The 24,200-nt window shown below is 35.2% G+C and overlaps 2 protein-coding genes across 2 annotated transcripts; one reads left to right on the top strand and one right to left on the bottom strand.

Annotated features, from left to right (window-relative positions):
- Nucleotides 1–818: 818 nt before the first annotated feature.
- On the top strand, nt 819–4,524 carry LOC110097790 (probable purple acid phosphatase 20). The gene is made up of 4 exons (XM_020824354.2): nt 819–1,098; nt 1,277–1,571; nt 3,509–4,083; nt 4,176–4,524. The coding sequence occupies exons 1-4, from the start codon at nt 940–942 to the stop codon at nt 4,452–4,454; spliced, it is 1,308 nt and encodes a 435-aa protein (XP_020680013.1). The 5' UTR covers nt 819–939; the 3' UTR covers nt 4,455–4,524.
- A 2,982-nt stretch (nt 4,525–7,506) lies between these two features.
- Nucleotides 7,507–7,866, bottom strand: LOC110097807 (RING-H2 finger protein ATL70-like). The gene has a single exon (XM_020824380.1). The coding sequence runs from the start codon at nt 7,864–7,866 to the stop codon at nt 7,507–7,509; it is 360 nt and encodes a 119-aa protein (XP_020680039.1).
- Nucleotides 7,867–24,200: the final 16,334 nt, after the last annotated feature.

Genomic DNA, 24,200 nt, shown 5'->3' with positions numbered 1-24,200 from the left:
TGTAATGTTAACGAAAGAACAGTGAACAGGAAAGAGAACAAGAGAGAGGTTCCAAGGCATTCTAGGTAAGAAGAGAGATAAATTCCGGATCACATACACAAAAGCGCGATTTGCAAGAACACATGGCAGAAATCACATGATTAAATAAGATTAGCACAAACATTGTCGAAGCTAGGGCAGAAAAATTAGATCCTTACAATATCAGGCCTTCGCATAACCTTGAACAGCAAAAAATCTATTTTACAATGAGATTCAGATCCCTCTCAAAGTCCAGATCAAAATCCCTCCGCTGATGGCTCTTCTCCGCTCGGGAAAAATTTAGGGGGGGGGGGCGACACCAACGTGATTCCGCCCCTGCTTTTGGTATTGTTGGATTCATCTTCTCAAGATATTAAGTTCGACAGTAAATTCATTGAAATTAGATTTCATATGATTTTGATTTTAATTTTTTAATTTTTTAATTTAAATTTTACTTTGAGAAGAAAGCCAATATTAAAAATTTATTATATATTAAAATTTAATGAATTGCTTATTTATATTTGTTTGGAACTAATAAAATTAATCTAAAAAAATTATCACAATTAATTAGTTTCACAACCAAATAGTCTAAATATCCTGCTGGTTACAGACATCATGGCATATCACTCAAATTAATCTCTGACTAATTTTTTTATTATTTTTTGTTGTCGCTTAAGCGACGCTCAAATGAACCATATATCGGATATCCTAAAGTATTTCTAACGAGCAGTTTTATTAAATCACGACACATATTATTAAGACACATATTAAAAAAAATAATTATATCTTCTCTCTCTCTCCTCTTCTCCTCTCCTTCTATATGAACTCCTTTCCCACTTCATTCCAACAAACGGTGAATCCCAACCAGCTCCTCCCTCTACAACTCTGCGCCTTCCACCGTGAGCTCGCGCATCAGAGGCCATGGCCTCGCACATCCTTCCCAATCTCCTTCTACTCCTCGCCTTGTCTGTCTCCCGGTCCGCCGCCGGTAGCGCCACCTCACCTTACCTCCGCCCACCGCCCAGAGAAACTCTATCTACTCCCCTCCCCGACGACGCCGACGGCACCACCCCCCAGCAGGTAAAGTTTAGGATATGTTCGCAAGGCTAAGGAAGATTGCAATTTTTATGAAAATTATTCTGAATATTACAATTTTTGGTAACGACAGCTCACCAAATTTGAGATGAAGTTTCTCATTAATAAAAAAATAAGTTTTTGTGAGTCAGTTACCTAAAACTTTGCTTTTGGTGTTTTATAGGTGCATATTTCAATGGTGGGTATGAATAGGGTGAGAGTGACGTGGATAACGGAAGATGATGCGCCGGCAACTGTGGATTACGGGTTGCAGGAGGGAAAGTACGGTGAGTCGAGCACGGGATCTACATTGACTTACAGTTTTTCCGCACTTTACACATCGGGGAAAATCCATGAGGTGGTGATTGGGCCGTTGGACCCAGATTCTGTCTATTATTACCGTTGCAGTGGCAATCCTGCCCGGGAGTTCTCCTTCAAGACTCCTCCAGCTAGCCTTCCTATCAAATTCGTTGTTATCGGTAATCTTACCCCCATTTTTTTTCGCTTTCTTAAAATTTTAAGATAATTATACCATGATCAAGTTCTTAGTTCTACATTTGTTATTTTTTATATTAATCTAATATGAATTTTGATTGGTAAATTATTTTTAACTCTCATTTTAAAATAAATTTAATAGATTTAAAAATTATTGTAATTGAAAAATTGATCAAGATATTTTAATTTTCAAATTTTTATTAAAAAATGATATATACATTATACACACTCCTAAAAAATAAATTTAATCATATTGATTTTTATTAGATGGACTAATAAAATCTTTCTTTAATAAAATACTAAAATGTATGATATTCATCAATTTATTCATGTAAAAATTTAATTTTAAATTATATATATATTTTTTATATTAATTTTTTTTATAGTAATACCTTGAAAACACTTATTTGGGTAGGCTTCAATTATTCTATTTTAAATTTATAATTATATTTGTTTCCAAATAACTTGAAAATATTTAATTTATAATAATTAAAATTAGTCATAAACTATGACTTAATTGTTCTCAATTATTGAAAATCCACATATGATGTTGACATCACGCATTGGTTGGTCATTTTCTTGGGAGTATGCGCACTGTTTTATTTTTTTGGGACATTTAGGCCATTTAAGGCAAACTCACACACACACAACGCATACACATAGACTCGAACCCTGAACCTCTTAGTTGGAAGCCTAAGCTCTCAACCAATAAGCCAAGGAGAGTTGTGTTATGCGCACTGTTTGCTAGCTACTACAAAATTTACCCAAAATAAATTATCATATTCTCTTATGTGCCTTCACATATAAGATATAAAGTATAATTTGTCATAATCATCAATTTTCAATCAACTCTACAAAATCTTATTAATTAATTTACAATAGTTTAAATTAATTTATTTTTTAATTTTCGATCGAAAACTTTTTAAAAATTGCAAAATTTAAAATTTCAGATCTCATGTCTAGCATTTAGTTCTTGATTGTAATTTAAGTTTATCCTGTAAACGATATTTATATAATAAAAAACTCCCCTTACATTCATCAAAATCAAATCACAAAAGAATATAACTATAATCCAAAACCCTCTTATTCATGGCCCCCTTCGAAAACATGTCAAATGAATAAAAATATTACTATTATTGTATAAAATAAAAAAATCTTAAATCAAAGCCAAAAAAAAAAAAAAAAATCTCAACCGCAAGTTGCTTATTCATAGATAACAAAATAAATTGTGTAAAAAAGATAAGATATTTCTTATGCTTTCTGTCTATTATTTATAGAGTAATTAAATTTTTTAAGGCCGTTAAAAAAAATAAAAATAAAATTAAAAGCTGGTGTAGAAAAGAGATTCGTAATACAATAAATTTTGAAAATAATAAAAAAATAGTGGAAAAATAAAAAAATTAGGATTATGATCTTAAGAACAAAACAATACAAAAAATGTCTCAAAAAAAGGCTTAACTTTTGTTTGAGACGGCTTTTTTATTGATTCTTAAAGCAATTTTTTAGTATAAAATTTTTAATATTTGTACTAAAAAGCTACTTTAAGAAGCAGAAAGAAAGCTGTCCTAAACGGAGCGTCCATTTGGGATATATTTCTTACTTCATATAAAATAACTTTTTAATATAAAACTTTTTTAAACTTAAAAATTAGCTTTCTAATATAAAATTTTTAATTAGGAAGCATTAAAAAAACGTCCCAAATGAAACTTTGATCTCTTGCTTTAAATCTTATTTTAAATGCTTATATACCAGGCATTTAAATATTAATTCTTATATATAGTGATCGATATATATATACATATGAGCAAAAATGGTGAAGGCATAATCATGGTCCATCAGCAAAATTTTCTATTAATGTTTCAACACATAAAACATATATCTATTCTACTTCGATCAACTTGTTGACCATGATCACATGCAGGTGATTTAGGCCAAACCGGTTGGACAAACTCAACCCTAAACCACATCTCCCGGTCCAACTATGACATCCTCCTCCTCCCCGGCGACCTCTCATACGCCGATCTCAACCAGCCCTCCTGGGACTCCTACGCCCGTCTCGTCGAGCCACTTGCCAGTAGCCGGCCATGGATGGTCACCGAAGGCAATCATGAGATCGAAACCATACCTCTCATCGAATCCACCCCCTTCAAACCTTATAACGCCCGATATCATATGCCCTACGAGGAAAGCACCTCCCCTTCAAACCTTTTTTACTCGTTTGATGCCGGCGGCGGTGCCGTACATGTCCTTATGCTCGGCTCCTACACTGACTTCGATGCCAGCTCGGATCAGCTCAAATGGTTGCAAGCTGATCTGGCCAAGCTCGACCGGTCCAAGACCAAGTGGTTGTTCGCCCTAATACATGCTCCATGGTACAATTCCAATAAAGCACATCAAGGGGACGGCGAGGACATGAGGGAGGCTATGGAAGAGACTCTCTATGCTGCTCGCGTAGATGCCGTTTTCGCTGGTCATGTCCATGCCTACGAGCGCTTTGTAAGTGCTCTTTTTGCCAAACTTTTGTGAAAATAACATACAGAACTTAAAGGTGTTTTTGAAGAAAAATTTTATAATCTTTGGTGGTGCAGGCACCTGTGTATAATAGCAAAAAGAACCAATGTGGGCCGCTACACATCACAATAGGCGACGGGGGCAACAGGGAAGGGCTTGCGAACAAGTACATTGATCCACAGCCGAGCATCTCTTTGTTCAGGGAGGCGAGCTTCGGACATGGGCAGTTGCAGGTTGCGAATGGTACCCATGCACTGTGGAGCTGGCACCGAAATGATGATGATGAGGCTGTGGTGGTTGATAGCGTGTGGATATCCAGTCTTCTTTCCAATCCTGCTTGTCATAAAAAGAATTAAATGATGAAAAAAAATATACTGTTATTTGTATAAAATATTGAGTTTTAAAACATTTTTCTTTTTCTTCTGCTTCATTATCTTTCTTTTAAAAATCAAGATTTGACAAAAAATGGGTGAGGGGTCATCCATGGATGTTGGAAAGATACTTAGTGGTTGCAGGTGAAGAAAAGCAAGGGGATCAGTTATGGTTATAACAAATAATGAACCATGTGATCAAAGATTGTCTTGTAGTTTTACCTAAAATCCCTAAAATCTTCAATAGAATTGAAAAATTCTTAGACATAGGTTTGGTTTGGGACGGCTTTTCTACCGCTTCTTAAAACAGCTTTTTAAGTATAAAAATGTTAATTTTTTCTTTTTAGAAAATCACTTTAAAAAACAATAAGAAAGCTGTCCCAAACAAAGCCTTAGGCTTCATTTGGGATAGCTCTAGATCGTAACTTTTTTTCTTAGATATTTTTATACTATAAAGTAACTTTACAAAACAGTAAAAATCATTTGAGACGAAACCTTAATTATTTTGGTCATGGTGGTATAAACACTTAAAAGTACCTAATGGAGTGAAAAAGCTCGGGTTTGCATCCAAGTGATGCCATTAATAACATGCCACCTGCAAATCAAGGCCTATGGTTTCTTCATAATAGTCTCAACACTTGAAAATTTTCCAATTAGGCATGAAGGCTTGGAATACATGATTTTATACCAACTAATTGGGACGCAAAAGAGAATTTCCAATATAAGGTAGGGAGTACTCAGGTCAACTCAAAGCAAACAGAAGCAATCAAATCATGCCCTTAGGCCTTAGCAAGTCCATTAAGTAAATTGCAGGACATAAAATCATGCTCCTACATAATTCTCATCTAAATCTAATAAAAACATTAATTTTAATATTTTTTTGACCAAATCTTTTTAGAGCTACCCACCTTTTTTAATATAGGTTGAATCTAATACATATGCTCTCCTAACTAATAGGGTCAACAGACTCTCCGAGAAGTGTAATACATTGTAAACAATTAAAATTAAACTGTATTAATCTCAAAACCAATATAACAAATTTAAAATATATGCATCATATCGAAAATTTCATTGAGGATATCTTCATTGATTTTTTTTTTTTTTTTTCATTCATGGGTTCGTTCTTAATCATTTTTTAGCAACCTAAAGGACCAATCATATGACATGAAATCATCTCAACCTCTTTTTTACTTTTTTTGTTGATTTATCTTTGCATTTATGTGCTGGCACAATACAGAGGTTTTGACAAAGGAGAACATAGCTGAACCCATGCGTGACATTAGAAGGGCTCTTTTGGAGGCTGATGTATGTTAGCTACATTTTCTTACTGGTTTCTTGGGTCTTATTTTAGTGTAACTCTGTATTTGGCTCTCAAGCGTTTGATGCATTCTCTTCTGTGCAGGTGAGCTTGCCAGTTGTGCGGAGGTTTGTACAGTCTGTTAGTGATCAAGCAGCTGGGGTTGGATTGATTCGAGGGGTGAAACCAGACCAACAGTTGGTAAAGGTTGGAGAATCTCTCATTAGTATTATAGGACAGGATAATATCATGAAGACTTAAAAGACATGTTATAATATATCCATCAGCGAAGATAGAATATCAAAAAGTTGATTTTCTATTCTCAATGGACTTCGACACCTAACATAATCAACATCTGCCTTGTAATCTTTAAGTGATTTGTCTTTGATAATTTGTCTTTTTTCAAGACATTTCTGGCCATAATTCAAAACTGTTAGGCAGCCTCTTATTGTTTCTTCTTCAGATTTTACATATGCGGACTAATCACACCAATAACAAAGGCATATATACTGGGTTTAGTAATAGTTAGATAAGCTTGCCAACTAGACCCTTATTCTGAGAGGCTTTTTTAAAGATATGCTTTTCCTAAATGTTTGTAAAATATCCATTGGAGAGATTTATTTCTCGAAGATCTTTTTTCTTAAAAAGGTCTATAGTGTTTTATCACAAGCAATCTAATAAACATACAAAGAGAAGAATATTATGAGCCCATTACTGTACCCACTATCATTCTCATTTTTGTCTTTTTAAATATTAGTTCTACTTTGTAAATAACCAAAAAGAAAAAAAAATTAATAAGCACATAAACTTCTTTATAAGAAACTACACGGTCTCAAAAAATTTCAAATATATGATTTTAATTTAAAATATATTTAAAATACTCATAAAATTCAAATTCCTCTAACCAAATAGAGTTATTCGAATTAATTGTTGCCATATAACATTTATAATTAGAATATATAGTATTTATTCATAAAATAATTTTTCATTATTGAGAATATTTTATTTTATTATATTTCCTCTATTATTTTTTTCTTTCCTTTATATAGGTTGAACTACCTCAATTCGTCATAGTCTCCAATCTTTATGATGTAGAGATGAATTCCCCAAAGAAAGGGCGTTCACGTTTCAATCCAACGGCCACATTTATGATTTTTTTGAACCGGCCAGTTCTTTATAAAACGGCTGGTTTGCCGGTTCCCGGGTTCAACCGGCAGTTCGCCCGGTTTTTATCCGGTCTGATACCACTCCGATTTTCAGGTTTGAACTGACCGGTTAGCTGGCCGGTTCCAGTTCAACCGGTTGAACCGGCCGGTCCGGTTCGGTTTTAATAACATTAAAAATTTATGATCATTAATTAATTATAATATATTATATTTATTGAAAAAAAAAAACAAATCATAGTAAAAAATTATTATCAAATCTCAAGCCATACACAATAGTCAAATATAATTCTTAGTCACAAACAAGGATAATTGAATTAAAAGAAAAATCACAACATTTTTACATGGAAAACCAACCCAAGAAGCACAAGCAATATACTGTCATATATCAACAATAATGTCACTTAATTTAAAATATATATGACTTTTAACATTCTTCATGCGAACAACATAACATGCTAATAGATAAATAACCAACATGAATATTTATATTTTATGTAAAATAGACATGCATTACTCTATTATCATAAATTATATATAGATGTCTACCATATTTGATTATCATATTTGTATATATTTAAGCCAGTTCAATCTCAAGTGGAATTACCTCGGCTAAAGGCATCTGCAAGTCCCGATTCACCACCAACGACCGGCACACCGGACAAGTATGTTGCCTCCGTAGCCACGAATCCACACATGTCGCATGAAATAAATGTCCACACTCTGGCAGAAGCCTCATTGCCTTATCCTCCCTCTCGTCCTCCTTATAGTCAACAAGACAAATATAACAGCAAATGGCGTTGACTGCTGGCGGATCCCGACTCTTGGCTTCAACATAGGTGAGCGTAGGCCAGATAATAAGTGTAGCATTGTCGATCTCAATATCGGCATTGCGTTCAGGTTGAGGGGGAGGGGCAACAACAGAGTAATTCCACATTAAGTAGGCCAGTGATGTAGATGATGGTGGCGATAAGAAAAAGATGAAAATGAAGATGACGATAGAGTAGATCATTGTGGAGTGGGCAAGAATACAAGAACTTAACCCTGGGAAAACAACACCATATTCAGTTTTTATTTATAGTAAAAGGAAATATGCTAGTTAATTTCTCAATTTTATGTAAGCTAAACAATTTCAAATCGTTGAAATGATAGAAAAAATAAAAAGAATAAAAAATGCAAGCATAACTTCAGCATCTTAGCACTAAAAATCAGAAAATCTTGACTTTAATCCCTTTAGCAAGAATACTTAGTAGAACTCAATCTCCCCCAAACAATGCAAGCAAGTTTACATATTCATTTTTGCTATCCAAACTTCAGGAAAGGGAAATGAAAAAGAAGTAGTAGCAAAAGAGGGAGGAATAGTAGAAGAAGAGATAGAAGAAGAAGAAGAAGGGGTTGAAGAAGAGGAAGAAGAGGAAGAAGAAGAAGGGGAAGATTACCTGTACGGGAGAGAAGATCGGCTCGGGGGTCGCGGCTAGTAGGTCCGTTGGCTGTGGTCGGTTCGGCTGGAGGCGGTTGTCGAGCTCAGGGTGTGTACGGCTCTGGAGCTAGGGCAGGTCGGGGATTCGGCAGAGCAGGTGTTGGCGACGGATAGGGAGGAGAGGGAGCTGGCTTCCTGAGTCTTGCGGCCAGGGCAGCCTTTATATTTTATGCTGACTCATTACAGCCTTTGTTCTCCGATCAAAGCATTGAGCATCTTATCCCCGCAACCTACCTGTACTGTAAACCCGCCATGGAGACGCTGGGTTTGACGACTGTTTCATCTCGCCATCTTTCTTCGTCACCGTCTTCCTTCTCTTCTCGCGCTGCCTTCTTTGGCTCGAGAAGGGTGCGAAGGCCAAACGTTTCAGCAAATTTTTCTTCTTCGTGGATTGGCAAAAGCTATTCCCTCGGTTCTTCTCAGAATAATGTCTTCACAGTGAGATAGTAGCTCCGATCAATTTCATCTTAAGAAATCGCTCTCTTTATACTCCCTATTTTGTTGCACACATTAAATTTAAATAAATTTTTTATTTTGTTACTTTTCAGAGAGAAGTGTGGGGTTGTGTCACTTTAACGTTTCGTAATGTTAAACGAGATAGAAGCTTCATTGTTAGGGCTGAGATGTTTGTGCAGTTGACAAGTGGGCTTGAAGCAGCATGGAGTAAACTCAAAGGAGAAGGCATTTCTCTTCTCTTTGTTCTGTTAAATTACTCCATTTCTTGGCAATTCTTTTCTGAATTTGTTCTGTATTTCTTGCCACTTCAATGTTTTTATTTTGCTATAATTTGCCTTACTGTAATTGTTTGCATTGCTAAATCAAAGAAGATACGGCATAGTTGTATTACATTTACAAAAGAGCAGATTAAGAAGTGAAAGAGATATTGGTTTTAAACAGCTTTGAACTTTTTTCGTTGTTGGTTAAGTAATTTTATTTTTTTCTATTCTTCTGAACAATAATTGATCTTTTTTACTTTTTTGTTGATTTATCTTTGCATTTATGTGCTGGCGATACAGAGGTTTTGACAAAGGAGAACATAGCTGAACCCATGCGTGGCATTGGAAGGGCTCTTTTGGAGGCTGATGTATGTTAGCTACATCTTCTTACTGGTTTCCTGGGTCTTATTTTAGTGTAACTCTGTATTTGGCTCTCAAGCGTTTGATGCATTCTCTTTTGTGCTGGTGAGCTTGCCGGTTGTGCGGAGGTTTGTACAGTCTGTTAGTGATCAAGCAGCTGGGGTTGGATTGATTCGAGGGGTGAAACCAGATCAACAGTTGGTAAAGGTTGGAGAAACTCTCATTAGTATTATACGACAGGATAATATCATGGAGACTTAAAAGACATGTTATAATATATCCAAAGCAAAGATAGAATATCAAAAAGTTGATTTTCTATTCTCAATGGACTTCGGCACCTGCCTAATCAACATCTGCCTTGAAATCCTTAAGTGATTTGTCTTTGATAATTTGTCTTTTTTCAAGACATTTCTTGCCATAATTCAAAACTCTTAGGCAGCCTCTTATTGTTTCTTCTTCAGATTTTACATATGCGGACTAATCACACCAATAACAAAGGCATACTGGGTTTAGTAATAGTTAGATAAGTTTGCCAACTAGACCCTTATTCTGAGAGACTTTTTTAAAGATATGCTTTTCCTAAATGTTTGTAAAATATCCATTGGAGAGATTTATTTCTCGAAGATCTTTTTTCTTAAAAAGGTCTATAGTGTTTTATCACAAGCAATCTAATAAACATACAATGAGAAGAATATTATGAGCCCACCACTGTACCCGCTATCATTGTCATTTTTGTATTTTAAGTATTAGTTCTACTTTGTAAATAACCAAAAAGAAAAAAAATTAATAAGCTCATAAACTTCTTTATAAGAAACTACGCGGTCTCAAAAATTTTCAAATATATGATTTTAATTTAAATTATATTTAAAATACGCATAAAATTCAAATTCCTCTAACCAAATAGAGTTATTCGAATTAGTTGCTGCCATATAACATTTATAATTAGAATATATATAGTATTTATTCATACAATAATTTTTCATTATTGAGAATATTTTATTTTATTATATTTTCTCTATTGTTTTTTTTTTCTTTCCTTTATATATGTGCATTTGTATTAGTATGAAATCAATCAAGCAAATATTCACCTTCTATGTTTTTTATTATTACAAGAAATAAGGGTCATTTTAAAGAAAAATTAGCAGGCCAAAGCCATGTGATACTGGTCGAATTGGATTACGTAATAAATAATAATATTATTAAATATTATAAAATAAATAAATAAAATTTCTCTATTCATTCACTCTACATTTCATTCTCATTTCAAACTAAAAATAGAGATAATAAAGTCAAAAATTAATACTTATAAATTAAACTTAATATCAAACTCATCAATTGAACTTAAACGACACATATTGGGGAGAAGTGCATACCTCAATTCGTCATAGTCTCCAACCTTTATGATGTAGAGATGAATTCCCCAAAGAAAGGGCGTTCAAGTTTCAATCTAATGGCCACATTTATGATTTTTTTGAACCGGCCGGTTCTTTAAAAAACGACTGGTTTGCCGGATCCCGGGTTCAACCAGCAGTTCGCCCAGTTTTTATCTGGTCTGATACCAGTCCGATTTTTAGGTTTGAACTGTCCGGTTAGCCGGCCGGTTCCAGTTCAACCGGTTGAACCGGCCGGTCCGGTTCGGTTTTAATAACATTGAAAAATTATGATCATTAAATTATAATATATTATATTTATTGAAAAAAAAAAACAAAAACAAATCATAATAAAAAATTATTATCAAATCTCAAGCCATACACAATAGTCAAATATTATTCTTAGTCACATACAAGGATAATTGAAATGAAAAATCACAACATTTTTACATGGAAAACCAACCCAAGAAGCACAAGCAATATACTATCATACATCAACAATAATGTCACTTAATTTAAAATATATATAACTTTTAACATTCTTCATGCACACAACATAACATGCTAATAGATAAATAACCAACATGAATATTTATATTTTATGTAAAGTAGACATGCATTACTCTATTATCATAAATTATATATAGATGTCTGTCATATTTGATTATCATGCATATTTGTATATATTTAAGCCAGTTCAATCTCAAGTGGAATTACCTCGGCTAAAGGCATCTGCAAGTCCCGATTCACCACCAACGACCGGACAAGTATGTTGCAGCCGTAGCCACGGATCCACACATGTGGCATGAAATAAATGTCCACACTCTCGCACTTAACATTCTTCATGCGAACAACATAACATGCTAATAGATAAATAACCAGCATGAATATTTATATTTTATGTAAAATAGACATGCATTACTCTATTATCATAAATTATATATAGATGTCTGCCATATTTGATTATCATATTTGTATATATTTAAGCCAGTTCAATCTCAAGTGGAATTACCTCGGCTAAAGGCATCTGCAAGTCCCAATTCACCACCAACGACCGGCACAGCGGACAAGTATGTTGCCGTCGTAGCCACGAATACACACATGTCGCATGAAATAAATGTCCACGCTTTGGCAGAAGCCTCATTGCCTTATCCTCCCTCTCGTCCTCCTTATAGTCAACAAGACAAATATAACAGCAAATGGCGTTGACTGCTGGCGGATCCCGACTCTTGGCTTCAACATAGGTGAGCGTAGGCTAGGTACTAAGCGTAGCATTGTCAATGTCAATATCGGCATTGCGTTCAGGTTGAGGGGGAGGGGCAACAACAGAGTAATTCCACATTAAGTAGGCCAGTGATGTAGATGATGGTGGCGATAAGAAAAAGATGAAAATGAAGATGACGATAGAGTAGATCATTGTGGAGTAGGCAGGAATACAAGAACTTAACCCTGGGAAAACAACACCATATTCAATTTTTATTTATAGCAAAAGGAAATCTGCTAGTTAATTTCTCAATTTTATGTAAGCTAAACAATTTCAAATCGTTGAAATGAGAGAAAAAATAAAAATAATAAAAAATTCAGCATCTTAGCACTAAAAATCAGAAAATCATGACTTTAATCCCTTTAGCAAGAATACTTAGAAGAACTCAATCTCCCCCAAACAATGCAAGCAAGTTTACATATTCATTTTTGTTATCCAAACTTCAGGAAAGGGAAATGAAGAAGAAGAAGGGGAAGATTACCTGTACGGGAGAGAAGATCGGCTCGGGGGTCGTGGCTAGTAGGTCCGTTGGCTGTGGTCGGTTCGGCTGGAGGCGGTTGTCCAGCTCAGGGTTCGTACAGCTCTGGAGCTAGGGCAGGTCGGGGATTCGGCAGAGCAGTTGTTGGCGACGGATAGGGAGGAGAGGGAGTTGGATTCGTGAGTCTTGTGGCCAGGGCAGGGTGTCGAAACCTTCGTTTGCAGGCGGCTTGCTTGCCGGTTTGGTTGGGTCTGAGTATAGGAGGCTCGGTGGGATGAGGAAGAGCAAGGCGGGCAAGAGGCTATCGGGAAGGGTTGAATGATGGGAGGACGGAAGCTCGTGAGAAAGTAGTCAGCTGCAATCGCGTGAGGTAGGTAGAGGAAGAATAAGGAGGTTGAGTTCCGTCGGCTTTTAACTACAACAGTGAGTGGGAGCAGGGTCGAGATAAGCTACGCACGCGTGGAAGACCCTTTTTTGGTTTCTTTTGTCAACATTATCACCCTTATCTAAGCAATGGTGACTAGGGGTGCAACCGAGTCAAGTCGGCTCGCCTGCCGGCTCAAACTCTACTCGGTAATCGGGTCGATGAGTCGAGCTGATCGAGCTCGCGAGTCGAGCTCAAACGCTTATCGAGCTCGAGCTCGAACAGACGTCGGACTAGACTCGTCCACTCGACGAGCAGCTCGGCGGAGCTAGCGGGTGGAAAATCCAATTTACGAGCGCATAAATCCAAACCGTGAGCGGAAAAATCCAATTAGCGCTCGATTTGCGACGGTCTTACACTCGGCGACGAGTCGATGACGGCATCTGCGACGTCTGTTTCTCTGGCTCTCTACGATGGACAATGGAAGCGGACGACAGCATTGCGAGAACGAAGTCTTCGACATCTACAATGGACAACGACGAGAGTCTCAAGACGTCGTTGGACGGACGACGACGTCTGCGATGGACAACGGAAGCGGAAGCAGAACTCGATGACGGCATGGCATTGGGCGGAATCGGATCTGCGATGTCTGCGAAGGACAAAGGCGACGGTCGAGCGATGGGGTTGGATGGACGGCGATGTCGTCCGACGCTGGTGAAACGGCTCGATCTCCCGTGACGAGAGCTCGACGAGCTTGCTTTTTTCTTTCAAGTTTGAGCTCGAGCTCGGTTTTCGACAGCTGGGCTCGACTCGAACACACCCCGACTCGACTCGTTTGCACCCCTACCGGTGACCAGCTGCTGCATGGATTGAAAGGTCATAGTCTTCTAATCCGTAACTGGAAATCCTATTTATTTTCAATTGATTTGGAATATATGAATCATTTAATTAATCAAGAGACGTAACTTGGATTGTTGTTGCATATCCCTTTATTGTCTGCCAACTTCGGATCAAAAATCTTAATTAAATGTCCATATAATTATATTATAATTATAATTTTAATTTATAGAATCTATGGGGCCCATGCACTTGTATGTCAAAAAAAAGGTTATATTTTTATTTATTTTCAAATATTTGGATGAGAAAAATAGAGGATTATGTGAGTTTGTTGACAGTTAATATAAAATTGATCGAATAATTATGATATTAATATTTTAATTTAGCTGATATGATGCAGTGAGAAAGAGGCTACATAAATATGAGACACTTAAAATAGATAATGAGACACTTAAAATAGGTGAGATGGCGGCCGGTCACCAGTGCTTAGATAAGTGTGATAATGTTGACAAAAGAAAAAAAAAGCCTTTCATGCGTGTGGAGATCATCTCGACCCCGCTCCCACTCTTGTCGTTAAAAGCAGACGGACTCAACCTCCTTCTTCCTCTAGCTCACGCGACTACAACTGACTACTTTCTCACGAGCTTCTGACCTCCTAGCCCGTCGCCTTGCTCTCCCTTGACCCGACCAAACCCGCAAGCAAGCCGCCTGCGTACACGAATGTTCTGACCTCTTGCACTTGCACAAGACTCACGAAGCCAACTCCCTCTCCTCCCTATCTTTCGCCAACACCTGGTCTGACGAAGCCCTGTCTTGCCCTAGCTCTCTTCGCTACTTCCGACCTCCAAACTGATTCCCTCTTCGTAAGCTGCATACCCACATCAAATCGACGTCCCATCCAACTCCTCACAACCAAAAACCCGATTCCACAGCCAAATATCCCTCACCTGATCTTCCTCACAGCACACCTGACCTAGTTCTCAACTAACCGGCCCATCTCTTCCGGGTCCCACTTACCAAAATAGCCAACTAACTTCCGTCTTCTCAAGTCAAGTATCTGTCTTGGCCCGTGGATAACCTAAGCCCACTTACTTTCCACCCTCTAACTTCCTTCAGAAGCCCATAACTCCACATCCCTCTAATCTTATTATCATCTTAGGCCCATTCCACTTAATATCAAATAGCCCACTTCAAACACCTCTTCCAATCCACTTCCAAATCATCCCATCCAACCATCATTGTGCTCATCTCTCTCACAACTAATAGCAAGGTAATATGTCTTCAAGATTTATTAGTATCAAGTATTTATCATTATTATTATTGTTATTATGTATTTATGTAATATATAAGAGAAAAAAATAAAAATAAAATAAAACAAAAATTCAAAAAAATTTATGTGTGTTTGATCATCGCCTAGACCTCATCACCACCATCACATTACATAGGTATAAGTTTCTAACTCAAAAATCCCACATTGAACATTTGCAGCAAGCTGGCAGATCTCTTATATGCGCTCTCGTTTATTACGTTAGATTATTATGATGCCATATATTGATATTTTTAAAAAAATTGGGAATATTTACATACGTAACACCTAAAACATTTGCATTTGTATGGTTAACATGTAAATTTTATTCTTTATATGAAGTAGCACTTCATTAACTTCATGAACACACTCATTATATGTCATCATTGTTAGTCACGATGCCCTCTCCTATTGATGCCCTCATCCATCATGTCTTATTGAACACTTATCAATGCCTACTCCCAGTGATTCTCTTGTTTATAATTTCACAATCATTGCTGTAACTCATCTACTCTCACCATCACTAGGCCCTAATGATCTTGCAATCATTATTGCAACTCACTAGGTCTCACCATCAATTATTAGGACAATCTAGATCCCATGTGATTTCCTTGCTTTTCGGATGATAAGTACAACTTGTTTGTGAATGAGGATGATATGAAGGCAACCATCGACACCTAAAGGATGGCAGAAGCAATAGTGTTAAAGGCAATAGAATCGATATTTGCATACATAGCACCTAAAATATGTAAATACTAATATTTTAGATGCTGTGTATGTAAATACCCCTTAAAATATTGAGATATCATAAATAATTTTAGATGCTATGTATGCAAATCCCTCTCATGATTTTCTGATTCGAGACAAGAAAATATAAAACTATGATATTCATGTGTTTTCAAAAACCAAGAAATTAATGTAGGCATAACAAAGCTTCTTGTGCATATATCTCAATATACCCAATATTTTAATAAAATAATGTTCATTGGTTTCAACACTAATCTGGCCTTCATCTTTCATTAACATTAACCATTGATAGTTTGTGTCCTTCAACTATTTATTTTTAAAGGGGCATTTTTATCTGTTTTTTTTGTTAAAACTAATAAAATTATTTAGATGGTTGCCGTTTGATTGCAAGTAATGATATTAAAAAATAAACTAAATGAAGGTGGATTTTAATTCTTGGATATTTGATTGAAAGGAAAGTAAATGTATAATAATCTTTACATATTTCAAATTTCTCATTTATTTCATTTCAATATATTTAGAATTTGCATGATTTGGTGAATTCTAAATATATTAAAATGTGAAGCTTCATTGACTATCATGGCCAAATACCATCACTAATGTCGTTACTAGTAACTATCGCCGCCGTTATCATCACAATTGACCATTGCAATTGTCGCCATCACCATGGTCAGGCCACCAGTATTGTACCCACTATCATTGTCATTTTTGTATTTCAAATATTAGTTCTTCTTTGTGAATAACCAAATAGAATAAGCTCGTAAACTTCTTTATAAGAAACTAAGCAGTCTAAATTTTTTCAAATATACGATTTTAATTTAAAATATATTTAAAATACTCATAAAATTCAAATTCCTCTAACCAAATAGAGTTATTGGAATTAGTTGCTATCATATAACATTTATAATTAGAATATATAGTATTTATTCATACAATAATTTTTCATTATTGGGAATATTTTATTTTATTATATTTCATATATTGTTTTTTACTTTCCTTTATATATGTACATGGTCCTTTATATATAAACCTTGATCTTCGAATTCTAAATGATGGAATTTTTTGCTTTATTGTTTCACTAAGAAGATCAAAATCTATCCATACATGCATACTCAATTTCTCATTTGCAAGAAAAAGGGATCATGAAATCATATATATACATATTAGATGAATTATATATTAATAATCAATATATTATTTATGGAGAAAATATATGGTGGAATATTCTAAGTAAAATTTAATCAAAATAAATCTTAAAATTTTTAAATTTATTTTAAGGTAAATGTGATATAGTTCATGAATAATTGCTGAGTCTTAAAAAATCACATAATATTTCAAGCTTCTCTAATTTTTTGATCCATACATTCTTCTAAAACCAATCAATTCTAATTTAAAGTAAAATGGTTGAAAAGTATTTGAAGATATCTTCACAATGTTTTCTTGTGAACTGTATCATGTGACCTATAAGAGACGAGATTGGGTGAAGACTGTAGCGAGCGACCCAGAAGAAAGAGCAGGGAGGAAGAGTGTGGAGGTGTCAGATTATTCTCCTCAGCAGAACACTAAGAGGTTGAACGTGCTCGAGAGAGCTAAACCATGCAGCTTGCTGAAATAAAAAAGAAACGTTGGAGTGAAAGTTTTTCTAGCATTCAGTAAAAAAGCATTAGGATCCGGCTAAATTTTAGTATTGGAGTTTAGTATAGACAATAAAAGATAGAACCAAATACAAATATTTCTACAACGAAGTAACACCACACCATTAAGAGAATTGTTCATAACAAAAGAATTTGCTCCATTAATGTCACAACTAATACTCGACAGATACAAAACTTGACTCTAATACTAAGCTTAATAAATCAATCATTCCCTCTTATCAGCATTGCAAAATATTAGTGTTCCTCATGCCTACAACATTAATTAGTGTAAAAAGTTTTGCACGCAAAGGGAAAAGAACCATTCAGTCAATTAATTTAATGTGATTCTTATCCTTCTTCTTTTGAAATTAACAAGGTTGTGAAAATCGGACCAGTTAACGAACCCGAAGAAGGTGAGGTTCACGGTTTGACTGGTCGAACTGGATGACATAATAAATAATAATATTATTAAATATTATAAAATGAATGAAAATTTTTTTCCCTATACATTCACTCTACATTTCATTCTCATTTCAAACTAAAAATAGAGATAATAAAGTCAAAAATTAATACTTGTAAATTAAACTTAATATCAAACTCATCAATTGAACTTAAACGACACATATTGGGGAGAAGTGCATACCTCAATTCGTCATAGTCTCCAACCTTTATGATGTAGAGATGAATTCCCCAAAGAAAGCACGTTCAAAACCTAGAATAAAATTAAGGTGATTTCAAATATTGAAGGCAAACACATTATTGTGTGATTAGATAGATAAAGTGTTAAAGATTTTCGTGCAGTATCATTGCATGGGTTAGCTTCTAACTCTAGTAGTTTATACACTCCATCCCTTGCCAATGCAGGGGTGACAACTAATTCCTAATAGAGCTTAGGCTCTTAATTTTCCCAAATCTGTAGTTATTCCTAAAGGAAATTAATGAATAATCGTGAATGTGGTTAACCAATAAATATAACAATGTTATATTATCAGAATAATGTAATTTCCCAATCTCTTTACTCACCAAATAGATAACACAAGATATTTTCTTTTACAAAGAGATATTTTCTTATAAGAAATGTTCAATTACTTTCTTTAAAATACGGCTGGTTCACCGGTTCCCCGGTTCAATCGACGGTTCGCCCGATTTTTCAGTATGATACCACTCCAATTTTTAGGTTTGAATCGACCGGTTAGCTGGCCGGTTCTAGTTCAACCGGTTGAATCAGCCGGTCTGGTCCAGTTTTAATAACATTGTAAATTAATGATCATTAATTTATAATATATTATATTTATTGAAAAAAGCAAAAACAAATCATAATATAAAATTATTATTAAATCTCAAACCATACACAATAGTCAAATATTATTCTTAGTCACATACAAAGGAGAATTGAAAAGAAAAATCACAACATTTTTACATGGAAAACAAACCCAAGAAGCACAAGCAATATATTGTCATACATCAACAATAATGTCACTTAATTTAAAATATATATGACTTTTAACATTCTTCAAGCACACAACATCACATGCTAATATATATAGATAAATACCCAACATGAATATTTATATTTTATATAAAATAGGACATACATTGCTCTATTATCATAAATTATATATAGATGTTTGTCATATTTGATTATCATGTTTGTACATATTTAAGCCTGTTCAATCTCAAGTGGAATTATCTCGGCTAAAGGCATCTGCAAGTCTCGATTCACCACCATTGACCGGCACACCGGACAAGTACGTTGCCGCCATAGCCACGAATCCACACATGCCGCATGAAATAAATGTCCACACTATGGCAGAAGCCTCATTGCCTTATCCTCCCTCTCATTCTCCTTATAGTCAACGAGACAAATATAGCAGCAAATGGCGTTGACCGCTCGCGGATCCCGACTCTTGGCTTCAGTGTAAGTGAGCGTAGGCCAGGCACTAAGCGTAGTATTGTCGATCTCAGTATTGGCATTGCGTTCAGGTTGAAGGGAAGGGCAACAACAGAGTAATTCCACATTAAGTAGGTGATGTAGGTGATGGTAGCGATTAAAAAAATGATGAAAATGAAGATGACGATGGAGCAGATCATTGTGGAGTGGGCAGGAATAAAGGAATTTAACCCTAGAAAAACAACACCAAATTTTCAGGAAAGAGAAAGGAAGAAGAAGAAATAGTAGAAGAGATAGAAGAACAAGAAGAAGGCGTTGAAGAATAGAGGCGGGGCTAGAATTTTTTTCATGTGAGAGCACAAAATATAAATATTAAAAATGATCTCACCTTCTTTCATCCAAACTTATGACTAGTATTGACAGTTTAAAACTTATTTATTAGACTTATTATATCACAAAGTGATAAATTATATAATTAAAAAACTTACAATCAAGAATAATAAGCAATTACATGACACCTTTTAGGTCTCTTTTTTAATTTTTAGAAAAAAGACTATCTGTTATAGTGGCTGGTCTATAGTGGGGCCCTGGGGCACGGGTCCCCACTGGCCTCTTTAAATTATTTGCAAATTAAAATATCTTGATAAAATTTACAATTGCAATAATTTTTAAATATTTTACATTTATTTTAAAATGAGAGTTAAAAATAATTTACCAAATACAATTCATATTAGATTAATATAAAAAATAACATATGTAGAACTAAGAACTTGATCCTCATATCATTATCATAAAATTCTAAGAAAGCGAAAAAATGAGGGTAAGATTACCGATAAGAACGAATTTGATAACAAGGAATCTTCTGATATCCACGTCACTTTCATCCTATTCGTACCCACCATTGATATGTGCACCTATAAAACACCCAAAGCAAAATTTTAGGTAACTACACAACTCCCCTTGGCCTATTGGTTGAGAGCTTAGGCTTCCAACCAAGAGGTCCAAGGTTCGAGTCCATGTGTATGCGTTGTGTGTGTGAGTTTGCCTTAAATGGCCTAAATGTCCAAAAAAAAAAAAATTTTAGGTAACTGACTCACAAAAACTTAATTTTTTATTGTTGAGAAACTTCATCGCAAATTTGTTGAGCTGTCACTACCAAAAATTGTAATATTCAGAATAATTTTCAAAAAAATTGCAATCTTTCTTGGCCTTGCGAACATATCCAAAACTTTACCTGCTGGGGGGTGGCGCCATTGGCGTCGTCGGCGATATCAGTATCGGGAATGAAGTTGCTTAACAACAAGCCTTTTCATTGATAAAACATACCCTATTAATTTTATCTAAATACTTTTTTCCTTGACATTTATGTCAATTTAGATAGAGATAGAGAGAGAGAGCGCAAGAGAGATGCAATAGAGAGAGAGGCAAGAGAGAGAGAGAGAAACTAAAGGGACTACAAAAGTTCAGCCCATCATTTTCAAGAATCTTAATTGTTTTTTTTTTTGTAGAAGAAGATTGAAGAAATCGAAGTCAGTCTCTTGTTTTGTTTTTCCCCCAACAGTTCTTAAAGCAGAGCTCTCTTTTACAAAACCAAATCATTTTTAACCGTCTTTTAAGACTCGGTCCAATTCATTGTTACTGGGAAAAGGTCTAAAAATATAACTAGTAGTTATACTTAATTCATACTCTCTGAATGGGCATCTTTTGAGTTTGCCCACCCTAAAACAATGGGCTGGATCTGCCACTGCACTTCATTCCAACAAACGGTGAATCCCAACCAGCTCCTCCCTCTACATCTCAGCGCCTTCCATCGTGAGCTCGCGCAGCAAAGGCCATGGCCTCGCATCTCCTTCCCACTCTCCTTCTACTCCTCGCCTTGGCTGTCTCCTGGTCTGCCACTGGTAGCGGCGCCACCTCCCCTTATCTCTGCCCACCGCCCAGAGAAACTCTATCGACTCCCCTCGCCGACGATGCCGACAGCACTACCCCCAGTAGGTAAAATTTAGGATACGTTCGGAAGGCTAAGGAAGATTGCAATTTTTTTTGAAAATTATTGTTAATATAACAATTTTTGGTGGCGACAACCCAACAAATTTGTGATGAAGTTTCTCATTGATAAAAAATTAAGTTTTTGTGAGTCAGTTACCTAAAACGTTGCTTTGGGTGTTTTATAGGTGTGCATATCAATGGTGGGTACGAACAGGGTGAGAGTGACGTGGATAACGGAAGATGATGCGCCAGCGACGGTGGATTACAGGTTGCAGGAGGGAATGTACGGCTAGTCGAGCACGAGATCTACATCGACTTTCACTTCTCCGCACTTTACACGTCGGGGAAAATCCATGAGGCGGTGATTGGGTCATTGGACCCATATTCTGTCTATTATTACCGTTGCAGCGGCAATCCTGCTCAGGAGTTCTCCTTCAAGACTCCTCCAGCAGTCCAGCTAGTCTCCCTATCAAATTCATTGTTATTAGTAATCCCATTTTTTCTCATTCTTAGAATTTTAAGATAATGATATCATGATCAACTTCGTAGTTCTACATTAGTTATTTTTTATATTAATCTAATATGAATTTTAATTGGTAAATTATTTTTAACTCTCATTTTAAAATAAAATTAATATATTTAACAATTATAGTAATTGAAAATTTTATCAAGATATTTTAATTTGCAATTTTTTAATAAAAAGTTGTATATACAGTACACTCCTAAAAAATAAATTTAAACAGATTGATTTTTATTAGATGTTATTAGATGGACTCATAAAATCTTTCTTTAGTAAAATGTATGATATTAATGAATTTATTCATGTAAAAACTTAATTTTAGATTATATTTATTTTTTTATATTAATTTTTATAGTAATACCTTGAAAACCTTTATTTGGTTAGGCTTCAATTATTCCAAAAAATAAAAGAGTAAAATTTGATCAAAATAATTTAAAAAATTTTATATTTATATTTCTTTCAAAATAACTTGAAAAAAATTTAATTCATAATTATTAAAATTAGTCACAATATTATGAATTAATTGTTCTCAATTATTGCAAGTCCCCATATGATGGTGACATCATGCATTGGTTGGTCATTTTCTTAGGAATATATGTACAGATTGTTTGTCCACTAATGCAAAATTTACCCAAAAAAATTATAATATTCTCTTATGTGCCTTCACTTATATAATATATAAAGTATAATTTGTCATAATGATTAATTTGCAATGAACTCTACAGCATCTTATTAATTAATTTGCAATATTTAAAACTAATTTTTTGTAAAATTTTCGATCGAAATATTTGTAGAAATTGAAATTTTTTAAATTTTTAGACCTTATGTCTAGCATTTAGTTCTTGGTTGTAATTTAAAATTTTCATGTAAACGATATTTATATAATAAAAAACTCCCTGGTTTAAGTGTAGATTTCTTTCTCCTTGGAAATCTCCTCCTAATCATGCCACAAAATTTTGGAAATTGGTGTGTAATACGGCTATTCAAACCAAAGAGCTTTTTGGTTTTAATGTGGCTACTGCTAGCAACTTTTCGATGTTCTGGGATCCTTGGTTTGATGGCGATTCTCTGGGTAACAATTTCCATGATGCTGCTTTGGTGAAATGTGATGTTTCTGATTTTATTTCTAATGGGACCTGGTCTTTACCTGATTGCTGGCCGGTGGATATTAAGCATAAGATTCTGTCCATTTCGGTTGGGGATGTTTCTGCTGTGAACTGGAATGGTTTTTCGAAACCTATTTTTAAGAATTTTACTTCTCAAATTTTTTATGAGTTGGAGGATGTGAGCTGGTTTAAATTCATATGGCATAAGAAGTATGCTTTGAGGTGTGCTTGTTACTCTTGGATGGCCATAAACAGTAATCTTAAATGTGCTGACAAGCTTATAATTAGAGGCATCCCGGCCTCTCCCATCTGCGATTTTTGTAGAGGGCATAATGAGTCTCACTCTCACATCTTCTTCATTTGTGATTTTACTTTCACTGTCATCTCTTCCTTGTTCCCGGCCCTTAACTGTTTTTACTTTAGGCCTACTCTTTACCAGGTTTATGATTTTTTCTATTGTAATGCCAATTTCAATGTCACTGAAAAATAAAAAAACTGCTGTTACCTGGCTATTTCTGTGGCTGTGTACTACATCTGGAGGGAAAGGAATGTTAGGCGTTTCTCTAACTCGTGGAACAGTCCGGATTATGTTAAATCAGTTATTACATCTGCTATTCGTGCAGAAATTGGTAAATAGAATACCTATGAGAAACTGGTGGACCGTTTTAAGGATTTTTTGCAGTAATTTCTGCTTTTTTCTGGGCTGTTATCCTCTGTTTATTAGCCTTTATGGATCTTCTGGAACTTTGGCAATCTTTAGGTGGTTGGCTGTTGTTTTGCTGCTGGCTCTGTCCCGTTATATGGCTATTGGCTCTGTTCCGGGGATAATGCCATTCTGGACAATGATGATGCTCCCAAATCCCTTGGACGGTCTACGGGCAACCAGGGATTATTGAATTTTTCGTGCCAATCTATCTATACTCTGAGTCCAGGATTTCTTGGCTTGGGAGCTCTTTTCGTGGAGTCGAAACTTTTGGGTGTTCTTTCCTTTTCTAAACCAATTTTGTGTTGGTGGCTTTTTCACTGCATGAGCTTCACATACTTTTTTGTCCAAATTTTTTGCAACCTAAGCTGATAGTTTGTATTAGATTTTAGTTTTAATTTTTTTTTTTTCTGCAGCTTTTTGCTGATATGGTTTTGGGTAAGTGTTACTGGTTGGTTGTGGTAACATTTATTTTATCTTTGTAATCTTTGAATTTTTTTAATGCT

The sequence above is a fragment of the Dendrobium catenatum genome, unplaced genomic scaffold (genome assembly GCF_001605985.2).
Source record: "Dendrobium catenatum unplaced genomic scaffold, ASM160598v2 fragScaff_scaffold_847, whole genome shotgun sequence".
Classification (NCBI taxonomy): Eukaryota; Viridiplantae; Streptophyta; class Magnoliopsida; order Asparagales; family Orchidaceae; genus Dendrobium; species Dendrobium catenatum.
Note: the sequence above shows the minus strand (reverse complement) of the source record. Positions and strands in the feature narration are given on the sequence as shown.

What these genes read in the sequence shown, in the direction of transcription:
- LOC110097790 (XM_020824354.2), top strand. Translation starts at nt 940, where the DNA reads ATGGCCTCGCACATCCTTCCCAATCTCCTTCTACTCCTCGCCTTGTCT. An exon ending in TATCAAATTCGTTGTTATCG is followed by an intron (nt 1,572 to 3,508) that starts GTAATCTTACCC and finishes GATCACATGCAG; the next exon opens with GTGATTTAGGCCAAACCGGT. An exon ending in TCCATGCCTACGAGCGCTTT is followed by an intron (nt 4,084 to 4,175) that starts GTAAGTGCTCTT and finishes TTGGTGGTGCAG; the next exon opens with GCACCTGTGTATAATAGCAA.
- LOC110097807 (XM_020824380.1), bottom strand. Translation starts at nt 7,866, where the DNA reads ATGTGGAATTACTCTGTTGTTGCCCCTCCCCCTCAACCTGAACGCAAT.